This window comes from Eptesicus fuscus, chromosome 3 (assembly GCF_027574615.1).
Source record: "Eptesicus fuscus isolate TK198812 chromosome 3, DD_ASM_mEF_20220401, whole genome shotgun sequence".
In the NCBI taxonomy this organism is placed as follows: domain Eukaryota; kingdom Metazoa; phylum Chordata; class Mammalia; order Chiroptera; family Vespertilionidae; genus Eptesicus; species Eptesicus fuscus.
In genome coordinates, this window is record NC_072475.1 from 77697873 (window position 1) to 77716922 (window position 19050).

At 40.9% G+C, this 19050-nt stretch overlaps 1 protein-coding gene across 1 annotated transcript in view; it reads left to right on the plus strand.

Annotated features, from left to right (window-relative positions):
• The first annotated feature begins 1268 nt into the window (after positions 1-1268).
• Positions 1269-19050, plus strand: part of LOC129148607 (protein FAM170A-like) — a 33103-nt gene continuing 15321 nt past the window's right edge. The window contains exons 1-5 of the mRNA XM_054714023.1: positions 1269-1304; positions 6316-6465; positions 8092-8241; positions 9171-9272; positions 14344-14445. Of these exons, the coding sequence (XP_054569998.1) occupies positions 1271-1304; positions 6316-6465; positions 8092-8241; positions 9171-9272; positions 14344-14445 (538 nt within the window). The 5' untranslated portion in view covers positions 1269-1270. The remainder of the gene's footprint in view (positions 1305-6315; positions 6466-8091; positions 8242-9170; positions 9273-14343; positions 14446-19050) is intronic.

Consider the following 19050-nt stretch of genomic DNA (forward strand, 5'->3'; position numbering starts at 1 on the left):
TCTGCGTCCCTTGTCTGTTTCATTCTCTTAGGTGCGCTGCCTCGGTATCCCCGTTAGAAGACCCCGCAGGTCGGGGAAAAAAACATATTGCTCTGAATGGAGGAGGCATATTCTGTGGTGGGTGGGATGTATAATGGAGCGACCATATAGAGTTCAAACCCTGTACAGAGCCCAGCAGTTTCCAGAAGATATAGCATGGAGCCTAACAGAGGCCTGGTGAAGGAGACCTTTGGGCTTAACAAGAACAGGATTCTTGACAAGGTCCAGAGGCTTCCTCTTTTCCAAGCCTCTGGGGAAATGAAAAGGAAAAGAGTAGCAAAAGTGGCAATGGCTTGTTGTAAAAATATATGAGATTATTCTTAATAATGGGGGATATTCAATAAATGTTAGAACTGTAAGGAATTATGAGATGTTTTCAAATCCACACATATACACCAATATGCACCTCACTTATAATCATGTTTGTACATTAGTTAAGTAGTACTGCCCATAGGATATAAATAATCAATACTATTTTTATGGGACAAGCATGGAGCTAAGCCTATTTTTCTCAGATATTGCTCAGAATCACCACTGGGGAGATTTAGTGATGCCATTACCCTAGACCAGTGGTCGGCAAACCGAGGTTCGCAAGCCACTTGCGGCTCTTTGGCTCCTTGAGTGTGGCTCTTCCACAAAAACCAGGACCTGGGCAAGTCTATTTTGAAGAAGTGGCATTAGAAGAAGTTTAAGTTTTAAAAAATTGGCTCTCAAAAGAAATTTCAATCATTGTACTGTTGATATTTGGCTCTGTTGACTAATGAGTTTGCCGACCACTGCCCTAGACACATAAAATAATTGCCTTTGCTTAATTCAAGTCGCCAATCCTCTAGTTTTGATATGGAGTAAATGATTCAAAGAAATTCAAGTTCATGGCACAGTTTCCATTGGATAAAAGGGATCACTGTGGTCCATGGATGTGGCAGTCCTGCCGTCCTATGAATACTAGCTGGAGCCTGGAATGCACTGATGTCATGCACATGTCATGGAACACTGCTGAAGCCATAGCGATGACTTGCATCGTAACTGCCCTGGTGGTGTCCTAGGCACTGGTCAGAGCAGTGATTGCTGAGAGTAGAAGACTCTCAAGTGACTTGTTATTGATTGTAATTTGTTTATATTAATTGTGCTTGTTGTAATTTCATTCTTTATCATCATCAACTGACATTCTGAGAGTAGAGTTTGGGGGAGAAAGGTGCCTGATTTGAGTGCCTCTTTACAGAGTTGAACCATGAAGCATAAAGAAAAGAAGAAACATCTAGAAAGTGAGTATTTCATCAAAACTGCAAGGATTTGAATAGGTATGTGTTAAGCACATCCTTGGGGAATAGGATAACCAGGTACTGTTTTCTAAAGAGAGAGAATCCTAGTTGTAATGAGGAAGGGAGGGAAAGAGAGATAGGTGGGGAGAGAGTGACAGAGGGATAGGAAGGAAGGAAAAGGAGGAGAGATGAAGGCAGGGATGGGGAGTGGGAGAGAGATGGAGACACAGAGAAAGTGATAGGAGGGGGAGGGTGAAGGAGAAGGAGGATAAGGGAGAGAAAGGAGGGGAGGGGAGGGAACAGGAAAGAAATATGAACACTTAAAACTGGTTGTGTAGGGATTAGAGTATAATTTCAGAAAGAATTTATTTAACCAGGGGTAAACATGAATTATTTTGTTAGGCTATGAAGATGTAAATGCTGGGCTTCTATATGAAATGTAAGAAAAATGAGAGAGAAACATCGATTAGTTGCCTCCTGCACACCTCCCACTGGGGATGTGCCCGCAACCAAGGTGCATGCCCTTGACCAGAATCGAACCCGGGACCCTTCAGTCCACAGGCCGACGCTCTATCCACTGAGCCAAACCGGCTGGGGCTTCCCTGATATTGTTGTGTGCTCTTTTTTTTTTTTTAAATTTCTTTATTGATTAAGGTGTTACATATGTGTCATTATTCCTTCATTCCCCCCTCATCAGAGGTGATGGGAGTTTTTTAGATGGAAGCCTTAAATTAGGTCATGTATCCTCTACAGTGTTGGTGCTCAAAATATTAGTTATGTTGAAAAACATATTTCAGTACTAATGTTCCATGCCAGCCCTGCTGCTAATATCACTGAGACCTTAATTTTGGGCAGAATAACAGCAGAGTTGACTGCTCTCACTATATTCTGTCCTTACATTCATTAGAGATTTTAAATTATGGTGTCATTTTCTCTTCAATATATCTTTTATTGAACTAAATTATGAGTCTGTATACCCTTAAAGGGAGTCTTTTCTGTTTTAGAAATCTTTGTGTTCAAGTATTTAAAATCTGACACTAAGTAGATGCTCAATATATAAAAAGTCATAGGAAGGAAAGTAGAAAGGGTGGTGGTAGTGGTGGGAGGATTCTTAGATGCTCACTGCAGAACCTAGGTGTGTTTTTATAAAACTTGTATCATAGTGTACCATATTTTTATTTGTTTTCTTTTGGATAATTATTCTATTGTGGTAAAATATACATAGCATAGCATTGCCTCTTTTAACAATTTAAGTGAACATTTAGTTTCCATATCCAGAATTTTTCATCATCTCATAGTGAAATTCTGTGCCCATTAAACAATTAATTCCCAACTATCCCTCCCCTAAGCTTCTGATAACCACTGTTCTACTTACTTCTCTATTCTAGGCACCTAAGTGAAATAATGCAATATTTATTTCATTTCACTTAGCATAATGTCTTCAAGATTCAACTATGTTGTTGCAAGTTTCTAAATTTCATTCCTCTTATGGCTGAATAATATTCATTGTATGTACTGGTATATATCACATTTAAAAAAATCTATTCATCTGTCAACAATTATTTGTTATGTTATCACCTTGGCCATTGTGAATAATCCTGTTTTCAATTCTTTTGTGTCTATATAGATCCAGAAGTGAAATTGCTGGTTTGTATTGTAATTCTATTTTTAATATTTAAGGAAACATCATACTTTTTCTGCAGCAGCTGCACCATTTTACTTTCCCATCAGCAATGCACAAAGGTCCTAATTGTTCCACATCTTTGTCAACACATGTTGTTTCCTGCTTTTTTTAATAATAGCCATTTTAATAGTTATAAAGTGGTATCATATTTGCTTATAATGTCTTTTATTCACTTTATGTCAATCTTTGGGATAACATGTCATTAAATATTCCTAAATGAGACAGTTTACATTTTTGGCATAGTATAATACCATATAGCTACACATAATGTATTTAATAAATCATCTGTTACCTGATTAAAAAAAAATAAAAAAATAGAAATGTAAGAAAAAAATGGGACGCGCGCACACGCACACACACGCACACACACGCACACACACCTTTTAACAATGATGGTTTAATTAAGGAGATATTTTGGTTCTTTCTGGAAAAATGGAAATCTAAAATAGTTTGGTTACTATGGAGATTGAAAGTAAACAAGTAACCACTATGAGGAAGAACCTTGCTCAGTGGTGGGAAGAGGACAGAATGGAGCCAACCCCAAAGTTCCAATGGTAGCTCACATTCCTAAAGAGGACTGATATTTCCTTTTAAAAACATATATTTTATTAATTTTTTACAGAGAGGAAGGGAGAGGGATAGAGAGTTAGAAACATCGATGAAAGAGAAACATTCATCAGCTGCCTCCTACACACTTCCCACTGGGTATGTGCCTGCAACCAAGGTACATGCCCTTGACCTGAATCGAACCTGGGACCTTTGAGTCCGCAGGTGGATGTTCTATCCACTGAGCCAAACCGGTTAGGGCAAGGACTGATATTTCTAACTTGTTTGGGATTTCTGCAAACTCCAATGAATCTTTGGAAAAGGCTGTATTCATTTCACTTTCAAAAAACAATACTTCATATTATATATGTTATTGAACATAAACTATGAGACATGGAAAAATACAATCAAACCTATTCACATATACACACATACAAAACATTACACACATATAGAACATAAATAATCCAGGGGAAAAATAGATAAGAACCTGACATAATTGCCCACTAATTATGTACCAGGTCCATTTATTTATTTATTTATTTTTTGCCTCTCAAAAACACATATCTCTACTTCATTAGAATAGATTAGTATTCAGTGACTAATAAAGGGATCTATTTCTTGCTTATATGACAAATTGGCATATATATGCAGGTCACTAGGTCAAGTCTCTTCCATGAGGTAATTCATCGGTCTGAGCTGATGTAAACTTTGTTATCATTAACATGCAGCTTTCAAAAAGAACCCCAAGATATTAACATCCCAGTAAATTAGGAAAAAGAAGAGCATGGTGGAAGGGGCTTATGTTTCCATCCCCCCTCCACCAGGCTTCCCCCACTTCCCCTTCGCACTCACTCCACCTTCTCTCTGGCCACCATAACACTGTTATAGTCTTCCATAGGCTTCTAAATTTTCCATGCTCCATTTTGTCTGTACCATAGAAATTTCCCTGACTCGTAGCACACTAGATGAGTATACATGTTTTTAATTTTTATGTAAGCAGAAGGGCACAATATATGCTTTGATTCTGGTTTCTTTCTCTCATCATTATATTTGTATAATTTATTCATGTTGCATGTGACTTTAGTTTGTTCATTCTATGTATACCATTGCATGAATATAATTTCTTTATTGATCATACTTTTCTAAGCATTTGGTTGCTTTCAGTCTGAATTACTTGAAAAATTGATGTTCTGGGAATTATATTACACTAGAGGCCCAGTGCATGATTGAATCATGCACATGTAGGGTCCCCTTCACGCTTTTGCTTTCGATCGCGGGGGAGCTGGGTGCCTGTCCGCTGGTGCACCAGGCCTTTCAGAAGCCTCCGGCCCAGTGGAGGCTTCTGAAAGGCCTGGTGCCTGAGCAGACAGGCACCCAGCTCCCCCGCTTTTGATGGTCGCTGGTGGGACGTGAGCTCGCTGCCCCAGAGGCTGCTTCTGTGCCACAGCACAGCCATGGCAAAGACGCTGAGCTCGAACCGCCTTTGGCGATGCGAGCTCAGCGTCCTGCCAGCCCAATCGGCCACCCCGGCCACCCCGAGTCCCGCCCTCCCATGCCTCCTGGCCAATCGCGGGCATAGCGACGGTACGGTCAATTTGAATATTTGTCTATTATTAGGTAGAATGTGCTTTTCAATAAGGACATTTTTGTTTGGTGAATATTTAACAGTTAGACAGCTAGTGTTTAGCTTGCATATTCTATTGTAGCCCCTTTCAGAGCTCAATTTTTCACCATTTGCTTTCTAAGACAATCTCATGTTACTGCACACCTAATATGCACACGCATCTCTCTGCCATCTTTTTCAAAGCACAGGTATTTTTTCTCTAATACAACTTGATTTTCACATCCTCATGTTCTTTAATTATTTCCTCACATTACACAAATACATTAATTCCACTACCTTTAAAGGAAATATTCTCAGTAATAACATTCCATTACTAAACTATGTCATATGTAAAACACACACAAATCTATCAGTATTGGAAAAGCAATGTATACACATAAATATGTGCTTACATAACACACAGAAACGCAAGACACATATCATCCACAGTCACACAAAATGTATCCCATATTCAGATTTTCAAACAACAAATTAGTCACACATTATTTAATCTTAATCCAATTATAACCAAGAAATTATGAATTTAAACACCGAATACATTACATTCCCTTTAGAATACTGCTAAAATGTGAATAATATATTTATCAGAAACATTCATAAGAGATGAATATTCTTGAAACAGTTAAATAATGAGAATTAAGTTTTGTTAATGAAACAGGAACAGTGACATGAGAACAATGAACACTTAATTAATTAAAAATGATCTTTTTACATATCTCTATATATGTACCTCAATATGTATAACAATATAAATAGATAGACATGCAGAATGTTTCGTAAAACTTGCACCACATATTCCCTAATGGTACAATTTTTTCATGAGAAAATTGAGTTGATATCCACATTTTAGTTGATGCGTACTGTCTTACAGGCATACTTCTAAGTATATGATAATCCATACACATCAACAGAAATATCATATACAATGTACCCAATCCCAGTTACATCCACCAAACACAGTTTTAATAAGTGTTTATTTAGAGTTTAGAGTAAATGGAATTTCAAGTGGGAAAGCCATCTTAATTTGTATGAGAACCATTATCATGTGTGGTAATAATGCCTGATGTGTAATGTCCACTCAACATGTAGTTTTTCAATTAACACAGAACCCCCAAAATGCCTCATCTCAATGTGCTTTTTTTCATTCCATTGCCCAGGACCTTGTCGCACTCAAGAAGATGTGCCAAAGCCTCAGTCATTTATGGAGGGACCTGGCTGCAGTCAGGCAGCAGCAGAAAATTCATCTACCTCTGAATATTTCACCTGTGTCTCTTCATTATCCAGTCTTTCTCACCATGTTGAGGATGGTAAGGAATATACAAAGGCAGGATCTGAGCTTGGTCAAGAGATGTAGTTCAGCTGCTCAATCCAGTCTCTACTGATTTCACTTTTCCATCAAATACAAGAAAGGGGCCGAAACTGGTTTGGCTCAGTGGATAGAGCTTCGGTCTGTGGACTGAAAGGTCCCAGGTTCGATTCCAGTCAAGGACATGTACATTGGTTGCGGGCACATCCCTAGTAGCGGGTGTGCAGGAGGCAGCTGGTCGATGTTTCTCTCTCATTGATGTTTCTATCTCTCTGTCCCTCTCCTTTCCTCACTGTAAAAAATCAATGAAATATATATATAAAAAAAAAAAAAAAACAGGAAAGGGATTCAGGGCAGACAGACTAGTACTAAGGCTTCTGCAGAGGGACAAGTAGGGAGTGTGCCTTCAAGCACAGAGCAAGATCGCTCAGCACACATTTCCAACATAACAGCACTGGGACAGCTGTGGCTGAGGTAGTAGACAGTGCTGATATGTGTTTACAAATTTACTCAGAACCTGCCCCTCAGGTTTTGCAGGCTGGCCACTCTCCCCAGGGGTGAGGGTCCCCACTGTGGGGGCATAGCCAGAATGGATGAGGGACTGAGGGCTTTTTTTAAACTGGCCACACCCCCTTCAGGGTGGGGGTCCCTGCTGGGGTATCTGGCCAGTTTGGGTGAGGGCTGATGGCTGTTTACAGGCTGGCCACATACCCTAGCAGGGACTCTTACTCCACAGGGGCATGGCCAGCCTGTGTAAGGGCCTGAGGGCCATTTTCAGCCTGGCCACAACCCCTTCAGGGTGTGTGGCCCCATTGGGGTGCCTGGCCAGCCTGGGTGAGAGGATTAAGACTGATTTCAGTCTGGCCACACCCCCTTCAGGGTGGGGTGTCTTCAACAGGGTACCTGGCCAGCCTGGGTGAGGGGCTGATGGCTATTTGAAGGCTGGCCAAGCCCCCAAGTGACACAGGCTCCCAACACGTTCTTTTTTTTTCCCCAACCACTTTTTCAGTGGCAGCCAGGGCAGGCTGGAAGCCTGGTTCACCCCCTGGGACACAAGGTCTGAGCCACTCCTTGAGTAGAGGCCAGGGCAGGCAGGAAGCTTAGCTTCCTCCATAGCCAGGGACAACCCAAGCCTCCTGCTCACTCCAGGTCTGTGCCCACCACAATCTTTATTGGGTTAATTTGCATACTAGCTAAATATTGGCTGGTGGGTATAGCAGAGGGAAAGTCAATTTGCATGTGTCTCTTTTATTAGTGTAGATGCCTGGGGAATAGGAACCATAAAACAGGAACAGTGATTTTTTGAATAAATTAACTATTCATAGTTAATTTATATAAATGATCTTTTTATATATCTCGATATATGTACCTCAACATATATATCAATATAAATAAATATACATGCAGAAGGATTCATAAAATTTGCACCACATATTCCCTAATGGTACAACTTTTTCGTGAGAAAATTGAGTTGATATCCACATTTTATTTCATGCATACTATCTATCAGGCATACTTCTAAGTATATGAAAATCCATACACATCAACAGAAATATTACATACAATGATTGCTTTTTCAATTAAGACAGCAATCCTCATCTTAATGTGATTTTATTCCATTGCCCAGGAACTTGCAGCATTCAACAGGATGCGCCTCAACCTCAGTCATTCATGGAGGCCCCAGGCTGCATTCAGGCAGCAGGAGAAAATGCATCTGCCTCTGAATATTTCACCTGTGTCTCCTCACCTTCAAAGCGTCCCCGTTATGATGAGGATGGTAAGGAATATACAAAGGCGGGATCTGAACTTAGTGAAGTGATGCAGCTCAGCTGCTCAGACCAGTCTCTACTGATATCACTTTCACATCAAAAACAGGAATGGGATTGAGGGCAGACAGACTAGTACTAAGGCTTCTGCAGGGGGACAAATAGGGAGTGTGCCTTCAACACAGCACACATTTCCAACATAACAGCACAGGGACAGCTGTGGCTGAGGTAGTGGACAGTGCTGATATGTGTTTACAAATTTACTCAGAACCTGCCCCTCAGGTGAGCACAAAAGGATATCCTCTTCTCACACACACACATCTGTACTCCTTCATACCAGGTAGTTTCCCATTTCTCCTTTTAACTTTTTCTCTCAAATACACAGGCCATCATTCCACACCTGTCTTCCCGTTCTCTTATAGCATTATCTAGATTCACTTTTACCTTGATTCATTCATATTCCCCTAATTCAAGACCAAATCTATAAATAATTTACATGCAATCACACAGATAATCTGTTTTAAAATCCTCATTCTAGGCCAAACATTTAAAAACACATATGCCCTAAAGGAAATGAACTTTGATCTATTGTCTTTCTAATTCATAAGCCACTTCAGCCATCATGTCTTTCATCATTCCCTTTTACCAATATAAAAAATATTCATGGGATATATCCCAGATTATCCATACAACTCCACAAAAACATACATACAATGCTATATCCTCATAATTATACCACATAAATTCCTCAAATAAAGCAACCACACACATTGTTACACCATGTAAACACCTCAAGTGAGGCATACCATACACAGAATTCTGAAATATCACAAATTGACGTGTTTCACTAAAAAAGCTCCCATATTGCATGGCCATCTTACCTTCCACAGCCCTCGCACATACATTCTAGTTTTCTAATGTTTGAAAATTTCTTTCCTAGGATCCCATCAATTACAACAAAATTTTCCCTATCTTGGGAATCTTAATATATCTGTGTCAGAGTCAACATGGAAACGGAAGATCATGGAGTGGACCATAGGAGGTTTGTATGATGATGCCAGTTAGTGGTGCATGTAATTTCAATTATTTTTTCATTGTATGAATGTAATCTAATGGTGAGAAATACCTTCAAGGAAAATTGATAACTCTAATGTAATTGTATGTCCAGGTAGAAAGAAGACAGCAGTCTCTGTTCCATTTAAAAATCATATTTTTTATAAACCCACTCACCCATGACATATATTGACACAACGCATATTTCTGAGCATTTTTTATTTTCATGGGAACCATTTTACACTTTCCATGAAGAGAAGGCTGTGTGTGCTCACTGAACATGTCACATAGCAGACTCTTATTGTTTGTTTAATGGACAGATAAATACACAGATAACAATCATGGTCCACATCTGTATTATTTTTATTTAATTGCTCAGCAAAGTTGAATTAAAGAGAAGATACTTTACAGATCAGACACAGGGAAGGGGCCCTAACTCAAGGCATGAAAGCATGCAAGGCCTCTTCTTCAGACAATGTATCCTCCATCTCTTCTAAAGACAGGCTAACTGGTGCTGGTAAGGAAGGAATATTGAATAGTACACAAAGTTGGTGGGGATGTAGAGAGAACCCAGAGTTGAGCTGAGTTGTTCTGCCCATTAGTCAACACACGACTGCTCAGTGGAAAAACTCAAAAACTTCTGCATCATCTTCAATGTGATCAGAAGAGGAAGCAATCTATTCCAAGGGAAAACATTAAAAAGGACTAGCGCATGTGCAAGGAGATCAGTGGAGAATAGTGTTCTATTTGAGGAAATAGTAGGAGAGGACTTAAATGGATGAGAGTTTTATCAGAGAAAAATCTAAGAGTATGTTTCTATGATTCAGACAAGGACATGTTATGTTACAGTGAACCTGTGAAGCACTAATAACTTAACACAGGCCAAAAGTGGTAGGATCCTCAAGAACTTAACTTGAACAACAGTACAGACATATGCAATTAAAGACCCCATCGCATCCATATCCTTTCATAGCCAATGTTTACATTCACAGGCATCACTATCAGGCAGACCCATTTGCACTCATTCTCCCCACCATTCATTTCCTTACAGTCTTCCACAGGCTTCTAAATTTTCCATGATCCATTTTGTCTGTACCATAGAAATTTCCCTGACTCTTAACACACTGGATGAGTATCCATGATTTTAATTTTTATGAAAGCAGAAGGGCACAATATATGCTTTGTGTCTGGTTTCTTTCTCTCATCATTATATTTGTATAATATATTCATGTTGCATGTGACTTTAGTTTGTTCATTCTATGTATACTATTGCATGAATATAATTTCTTTATTGATCATACTTTTTTATCATTTGGTTACTTTCAGTCTGAATTACTTGAGAAGGTGATGTTCTGGGCAATATATTACATGCATTTTCAATAAGGATGTTTCTGTTTGGTGAATATTTAACAGTTAGACTGCAACTCCTTAGCTTGCATATTCTATCTTAGCCCCTTTCAGAACTCAATTTTTCACCATTTGCTTTCTAAGATAATCTCATATTACTGCACTCCTAATTTGCACACTCTTCTCTGCACTCTCTGCCATCTTTTCAAAGCCCAGGATGCTTTCACTTACACAACTTGGTTTTCATATCCTCACATTTTTTACTTATTTCCTCACATTTAGCAAGTAAAATAATTCTACTAGGTTCAAAGTTATATTCTCAGTAATAACATTTCATGTCCAAACAACATAGTATGTAAAACACACACACAAATCTATCAGTATAGGAAAAGCAATGTACACACATAAATATGTGCTTACCTAACACACAGATACAAAGTACACATACTATCCACAGTCACACAAAACTTATTCCATATTCAGATTTGAAGACAAATCAATCACACATTATTTAATCTTAATCCAGATTTAACCAACAAATTATGAACTTAATCACCAAACACATTACATTCACTGTATCATACTGCTAAAATGTGAATAGTACATTTACCAGAAACATTCATAAGAGATGATGATAATCTTAAACAGTTATATAAAGAATATTGAGCATTATTAACAACTAGTGGACAGTTGCACGAAATTCGTGCATGGCAGGGGGTATCCCTCAGCCTGGTCTGGACCTCCTCCAATCTGTGACCCCTCAAAGGATGTCCTACTGCCAGTTTACAGAGATCGGGCCTAAACTGGCAGTCGAACATCCCTCTCCCAATCTGGGGATGCTAGCTCCTAACCGCTCACCAGCCTGCCTTCCTGATTGCCCATAACCACTCTGCCTGCCAGCCTGCTTTCCCATACCTTCCCTTCCCACTGGCCTGTTCACCACAAACTGCCCCCTCAACCTGATCACCCACAACTGACCCACACTGATGGCCTACTCACCCCCAAATAGCCCCCTCGCTGGAGTGATCACTCGCAATAGTCCCTGAACAGCCTGATCTCCCACAACTGCTGTCCCATCCTGGACGGATCACCCACAGCTGCCCTTTCCTTTTCTCCTCTAACCACCTCTACCTTGGCCTTGCCAACATGGCGTTGTCCAGAAGAATGTCCAGAACATCTACTGAAAGGTCTCCCAGTCTAATTAGCATATTATCATTTTATTAGTATAGATAGAGGCCTGGTGCACAGGTGGGGGCTGGCTGGTTTGCCCGGAATGGGGTCTGGGATCATGGTGGGGGTTCCCTTGGAGCATTGGTTGCCCTGGGCTAAGAGCCTGTGGTGGTTTTCAGGCCTGCTACTCTCCGCTGGACTGAGGGTCCCCACGGGGGGGCATGGCCACCCTGAGTGAACGTCTGAGGGCTATTTTCAGGCTGGTCACAGCCCCTTTAGAGTGTGGGGTTAACAAATGGGTGCCTGGCCAGTCTGGGTGAGGTGCTAATGGCTGTTTGCAGGATGACCAAGCCTGCCCAGCAGGGACACTTACCCCATGAGGGTTTGACCAGCATGGCTGAGGGGATGAAGGCTGTTTTCAGTCTGGCCACAGCCCTTCAGGGTGGGGTGTCCCCATTGGGGTGCTTGGCAAGCGTGGCTTAGTGGCTGATGGCTCTTTGAAGGCTGGCCAGGCTCCCTAGTTTGAGCTCTTACTTCATGGAGGTGTAGCCATCCTAGGTAAGGTGCTGAGGGCTATTTTCAGGCTGGCCACACCCCCCAGTGACACAGGCTCCCAACCCTTTCTTTCTTTTTTGTGTGTGTTTTTTCAGGACCACTCCTTCAGCAACAGCCAGGGCAGGCTGAAAGCCTGGTTTACCCACTGGGACCCAGGCTCTGAGCCACTCCTTGAGTAGAGGCCATGGCGGGTGGGAAGCTTAGCTTCCTCCATAGCCAGGGACAACCCAAGCCTCCTGCTCACTCCAGCTCTGTGGCCACCTCCTTCTTTGTTGGGTTAATTTGCATACTCGCTACAGATTAGCTGGCGGGTGTAGCAGAGGGAAAGTCAATTTGCATGTTTCTGTTTTATTAGTGTAGATGACAGAGGAAGAGGAAAAATAAAACAGGAACAGTGCATTTTTCAATAAATTGACTATCCATAGTTAATTTATATAAATTATCCTTTTACATATCTCTATATATGTATCTCAACATAGATATCAATATAAATAGATAGATATACATGCAGAATAATTCATAAAACATGCATCACATATTCCCTAATGGTACAATTTTTTCATGAGAATATTGAATTGATATCCACATTTTATTTCATGCATACTGTCTTTCTGGCATACTTCTAAGTATATGATAATCCATACACATCAACAGAAATATCACATACAGTGACATCCACCAAACACAGTTTTAATAAGAGTTTACTTAGAGTTTAGGAGTAAATGGAATTTAAAATGGGAAAGCCATCTTAATTTGTATGAGAACCAATATCATGTGTGATAATAATGCCTGATGTGTAATGTCCACTCAACATGTAGTTTTTCAATTAACACAGAACCACAAAATGCCTCATCTTAATGTGCTTTCTTCTTCCATTGCCCTGGACCCTGTAACATTCAACAGGATGTGCCTCAGCCTCAGTCATTTAGGGAGGCCCCAGGCTGTAGTCAGGCTGCAGGAGAAAATGCATCCTCCTCTGAATATTTCTCTTGTGTCTCCTCACCATCCAAGCTTCCCCATTATGATGAGGATGGTAAGGAATATACAAAGGCAGGATCTGAAGTGATGCTGCTTGTTGAAGTGATGCTGCTCAGCTGCTCTGCCCAGTCTCTACTGATTTCACTTTCCCATCAAAAACAGGACAGGGATTCAGGGCAGACAAACTAGTACTAAGACTTCTGCAGAGGGATAAATAGGGAGTGTGCCTTCAACACAGAGCAAGATCGCTCAGCACACATTTCCAACATAACAGCACTGGGACAGCTGTGGCTGAGGTGGTGGACAGGGCTGATATGTATGTACAAATTTACTCAGAACCTGCCCCTCAGGTGAGCACAAAATTATATCCTCTTCACACACTCACACATCTGTACTCCTTCATACCAGGTAACTCCCTATTTCTCCTTTTAACTTTTTCTCTCAAATACAGAGGCCTTCATTCCACACCTGTCTTCCCATTCTCTAGTAGCATTACCTAGGTACATTCATACTTTGATACCTTCACACTCACCTAATTACACACTAAATCTATAAATAATTTACATGAAATCACACAGATAATCGGCTTTAAAATCCTCATTCAGGGCAAAACACTTGAAAACTCATATGCCTTAAAGGATATGTACTTTGATCTATTATCTTTCTAATCCATGAACCACTTCAGCCACCAAGTCTTTTGCCATTTACTTTATCATTATCAAAAATACTCATGGGATATATCCCTGAACATCCCATAGAACTCCACACAAACATACATATAATGCTATATCCTCATAATTATACCCCTTAAATTCCTCAAAGTAAGCATACCATACACATTGATACACCATGTAAATATGGCAAGTGAGTCATACCACACACAGAATTCTGAAATATCATGCATAGACATACTTTCACTCTACATGCTCCCATATGGCACGGCCATCTTACCTCCCACAGCCCTCGCACACACATTCTAGTTTTCTAATGTTTGAAACTTTCTTTCCTAGGATTCCATCAATTAAAAAAATATTTTTCCTATTTTGGGAAACTTAATATGCCTGTGTACCAGCCAGCACGGAAACGGAAGATCATGGAGGGGCACATAGGAGGTTTGTATGTTTATGCCTGTTAGTGGTGCATGTAATTTTCATATTTTTTCATTGTATATATGTAATCTCATGGTGAGAACTATTTTCAAGGGAAATTTATAAGTATAACATATTTGTATGTCCAGGTAGAAAGGAGTCAACAGTCTCTGTTTCATTTAAAAATAATATTTTTTATGCAAACCCATTCATCCAGGATATATATTGACACAATGCATATTTCTGTGCATTTAGTGTTTTCATGGGAACCATTTTACACTTTCCATGAAGAGAGCCTGTGTGTGTTCACTGAACATGTCACATAGCAGACTCTTATTTTTTGTTTTATGGACAGATAAATACACAGATAACAATCATGGTCCACATCTGTATTATTTTTATTTAATTGCTCAGCAAAGTTGAATTTAAGAGAAGATACTTTGCAGAATAGACACAGGGCTGTGGCCCAAACTCACGGCCTGACAGCATGGAATACCCCTTGTTCAGAGAGTGTATACTACATCTCTTCTAAAGACAATCTGGTGCTAGTAAGGAAGGAACATTGAATATTACATAAAGTTGATGGGAATGTAGAGAGATCACAGAGTTACACTGAGTTGTTCTGCCCATTAGTCAACACACGACTGCTCAGTGCAAAAACTCAAACTCTTCTGCATCATCTTCAATGTGATCAGCAGAGGAAGCAATCTATTCCAAGGGAAAACAATGAAAAGGACTAAAGCATATGCAAGAAGATCAGTGGAGAACAGTGTTCTATTTGAGGAAATAGTAGGAGAGGACTTAAATGGATGAGAGTTTTATCAGAGAAAAACCTAAGAGTATGTTTCTATGAGTCAGACAAGGGCATGTTATGTTACAGTGAACCTGTGAAGCACTAATAACTTAACACAGGCCAAAAGTGGTAGGATCCTCAAGAACTTAACTTGAGCAACAGTACAGACATATGCAATTAAAGACCCCATCGCATCCATATCCTTTCATAGCCAATATTTACATTCACAGGCATCACTATCAGGCAGACCCATTTGCATTCATTCTCCCCATCATTCATTTCCTTACAGTCTTCCACAGGCTTCTAAATTTTCCATGATCCATTTTGTCTGTACCATAGATATTTCCCTGACTCTTAGCACACTAGATGAGTATCCATGTTTTTAATTTTTCATAAGCAGAAGGGCACAATATATGCTTTGTGTCTGGTTTCTTTCTCTCATCATTATATTTGTATAATTTATTCATGTTGCATGTGACTTTAGTTTGTTCATTCTATGTATACCATTGCATGAATATAATTTCTTTATCGATCATACTGTTCTGAGCATTTGGTTGCTTTCCATTTGAATTACTTGAGAAGGTTATGTTCTGGGCATTATATTACATGTATTTTCAATAAGGATATTTCTGTTTGTTGAGTATTTAACAGTTAGACCGCTAATTCTTAGCTTGCATATTCTATCTTAGCCCTTTTCAGAACTCAATTTTTCACCATTTGCTTTCTAAGACAATCTCATGTTACTGCACAACTAATTTGCACACTTTTCTCTGCACTCTCTGCCATCTCTTCAAAGCCCAGGATGCTTTCACTTACACAACTTGGTTTTCATATCCTCACATTCTTTAAATATTTCCTCACTTTTTGCAAGTACACTAATTCTACTAGTGTCAAAGGGAATATTCTCGGTAATAACATTCCATATCCAAGCCACATAGTATGTAAAACACACAAACAAATCTATCAGTATAGGAAAAGCAATGTACACACATAAACATGTGCTTACCTAACACACAGATACAAAGTATACATACTAGCCACAGTAACACAAACCGTACTCCAAATTCAGATTTGAAGACAAATCTATCACACATTATTACTCTTAACCCAGTTTTAACCAACAAATTATGAACTTAAAAACAAAACACACTACATGCACTGTACCATACTGCTAAAATGTGAATAATATACTTACCAGAAACATTCATAAGAGATGATGATAATCTTAAATAGTTATATAATGAGCATTGAGCGTTATTAACAACCAGTGGACAGTTGCACGAAATTCATGCATGGCAGGGGGTATCCCTCAGCCTGGTCTGGACCTCCTCCAATCTGTTACCCCTCAAAGATGTCCTACTGCCAGTTTACAGAGATCGGGCCTAAACTGGCAGTCGAACATCACTCTCCCAAATTGGGACTGCTAGCTCCTAACCACTCACCAGCCTGCCTGCCTGATTGCCCATAACCACTCTGCCTGCCAGCCTGCTTTCCCACACCTTCCCTTCCTACTAGCCTGCTCGCCCCAAACTGTGCTTGCTAGCCTGCTCACTCCAAACTTCCCCCACATCCTGATCACCCACAACTGACCCACACTGATGGCCTACTCACCCCCAACTGAACCCCCTTGCTGGCATGATCACCCGCAATGCCCACCCCCCCAACAGCCTGATCTCTCACAACTGCTGTCCCATCCAGACCTGATCACCCACAACTGCCCTTTCCTTTTGGCCTCTAACCACCTCTACCTTGGCCCTGCCAACATGGCTTTGTCCAGAAGAATGTCCAGAGCATCTCTTGAAAGGTCTCCCAGTCTAATTAGCATATTAACCTTTTATTAGTATAGGTAGAGGCCTGGTGCACAGGTGGGGGCTGGCTTGTTTGCCCTGAATGGCGTCCGGGATCAGGGTGGGAGTTCCCTTGGAGCGTTGGCTGCCCTGGGCTAAGAGCCAGTGGTGGTTTTCAGGCCAGCGACTCTCCCCTGGGCTGAGAGTCCCCACTGGGGGGAGTGGCCAGCCTGGGTGAGTGTCTGAGGGCCATTTTCAGGCTGGTCAAAGCCCCTTTGGAGTGTGAGTTTCCAATGGAGTGCCTGGCCTGACTGGGTGAGAGGCTGATGGCTGTTTGCAGGCTGACCAAGCCGGCCCAGCAGGGGCACTTACCCCATGAGGGTTTGACCAGCATGGCTGAGGGGATGAAGGCTGTTTTCAGTCTGGCCACTGCCCTTTAGGGTGGGGTGTCCCCATGGGGTGCTTGGCAAGCATGGGTTAGCGGCTGATGGCTCTTTGAAGGCTGGCCAGGCTCCCCAGTGTGAGCTCTTACTCCATGGAGGCATGGCCATCCTAAGTGCAGTGCTGAGGGCTATTTTCAGGCTGACCACACCCCCCAGTGACACAGGCTCCCAACCCTTTCTTTCTTTTTTCTTTGTTTCCAGGCCACTCTATCAGCAGTAGCCAGGGCAGGCTGAAAGCCTGGTTCACCCCCTGGAACCCTGGATCTGAGCCACTTCTTGAGTAGAGGCCAGGGTGGATAGGAAGCTTAGCTTCCTCCATAGCCAGGGACAACCCAAGCCTCCTGCTTACTCCAGCTCTGTGGCCACCTCCTTCTTTGTTTCGTTAATTTGCATACTCGCTACAGATCGGCTGACATGTGTAGCAGTGGGACAGTCAATTTGCATGTTTCTCTTTTATTAGTGTAGATGACAGAGGAAGAGGAACAATGAAACAGGAACAGTGAATTTTTGAATAAATTAACTATTCATAGTCAATATATATAAATTATCCTTTACATATCTGTATATATGTACCTCAACATAGTTATCAGTATAAATAGATAGATATACATGCAGAATGATTCATAAAACATGTACCACATTTTCCCTAATGGTACAACTTTTTCATGTGAAAATTGAATTGATATCCACATTTTATTTCATGCATACTGTCTTTCTGGCATACTTCTAAGTATATGATAATCAATACACAACAACAGAAATATCACATACAGTGACATCCACCAAACACAGTTTTAATAAGAGTTTACTTAGAGTTTAGGAGTAAATGGAATTTTAAATGGGAAAGCCATCTTAATTTGTATGAGAACCATTATCATGTGTGGTAATAATGCCTGATGTGTAATATCCACTCAACATGTAGTTTTTCAATTAACACAGAACCACAAAATGCCTCATCTTAATGTGCTTTCTTCTTCCATTGCCCTGGACCCTGTAACATTCAACAGGATGTGCCTCAGCCTCAGTCACTTATGGAGGCCCCAGGCCGTAGTCAGGCAGCAGGAGAAAATGCATTCTCCTCTGAATATTTCTCCTGTGTCTCCTCACCATCCAAGCTTCCCCATTATGATGAGCATGGTAAGGATTATACAAAGGCGGGATCTGAGCTTGGTGAAGTCATGCAGCTCCGCTTCTCAACCCAGTCTCATCTGATTTTACTTTCCCATCAAAAACAGGAAAGGGATTGAGGGCAGACAGACCAGTACTAAGGCTTCTGCAGAGGGACAAGTAGGGAGTGTGCCTTCAACACAGAGCAAGATCGCTCAGCGCACATTTCCAACATAAAAGCATGGGGACAGCTGTGGCTGAGGTAGTGGACAGTGCTGATATGTGTTTACATATTTACTCAGAACCTGCTCCTCAGGGAGCAGAGACTGATATACTCTACACACACACACACACACACACACACACACACACACACACACATCTGTACTCCTTCATACCAGGTAACTTCCCATTTCTCCTTTTAACTTTTTCTCTCAAATACACAGGCCTTCATTCCACACCTGTCTTCCCATTCTCTAGTACCATTACCTAGGTACGG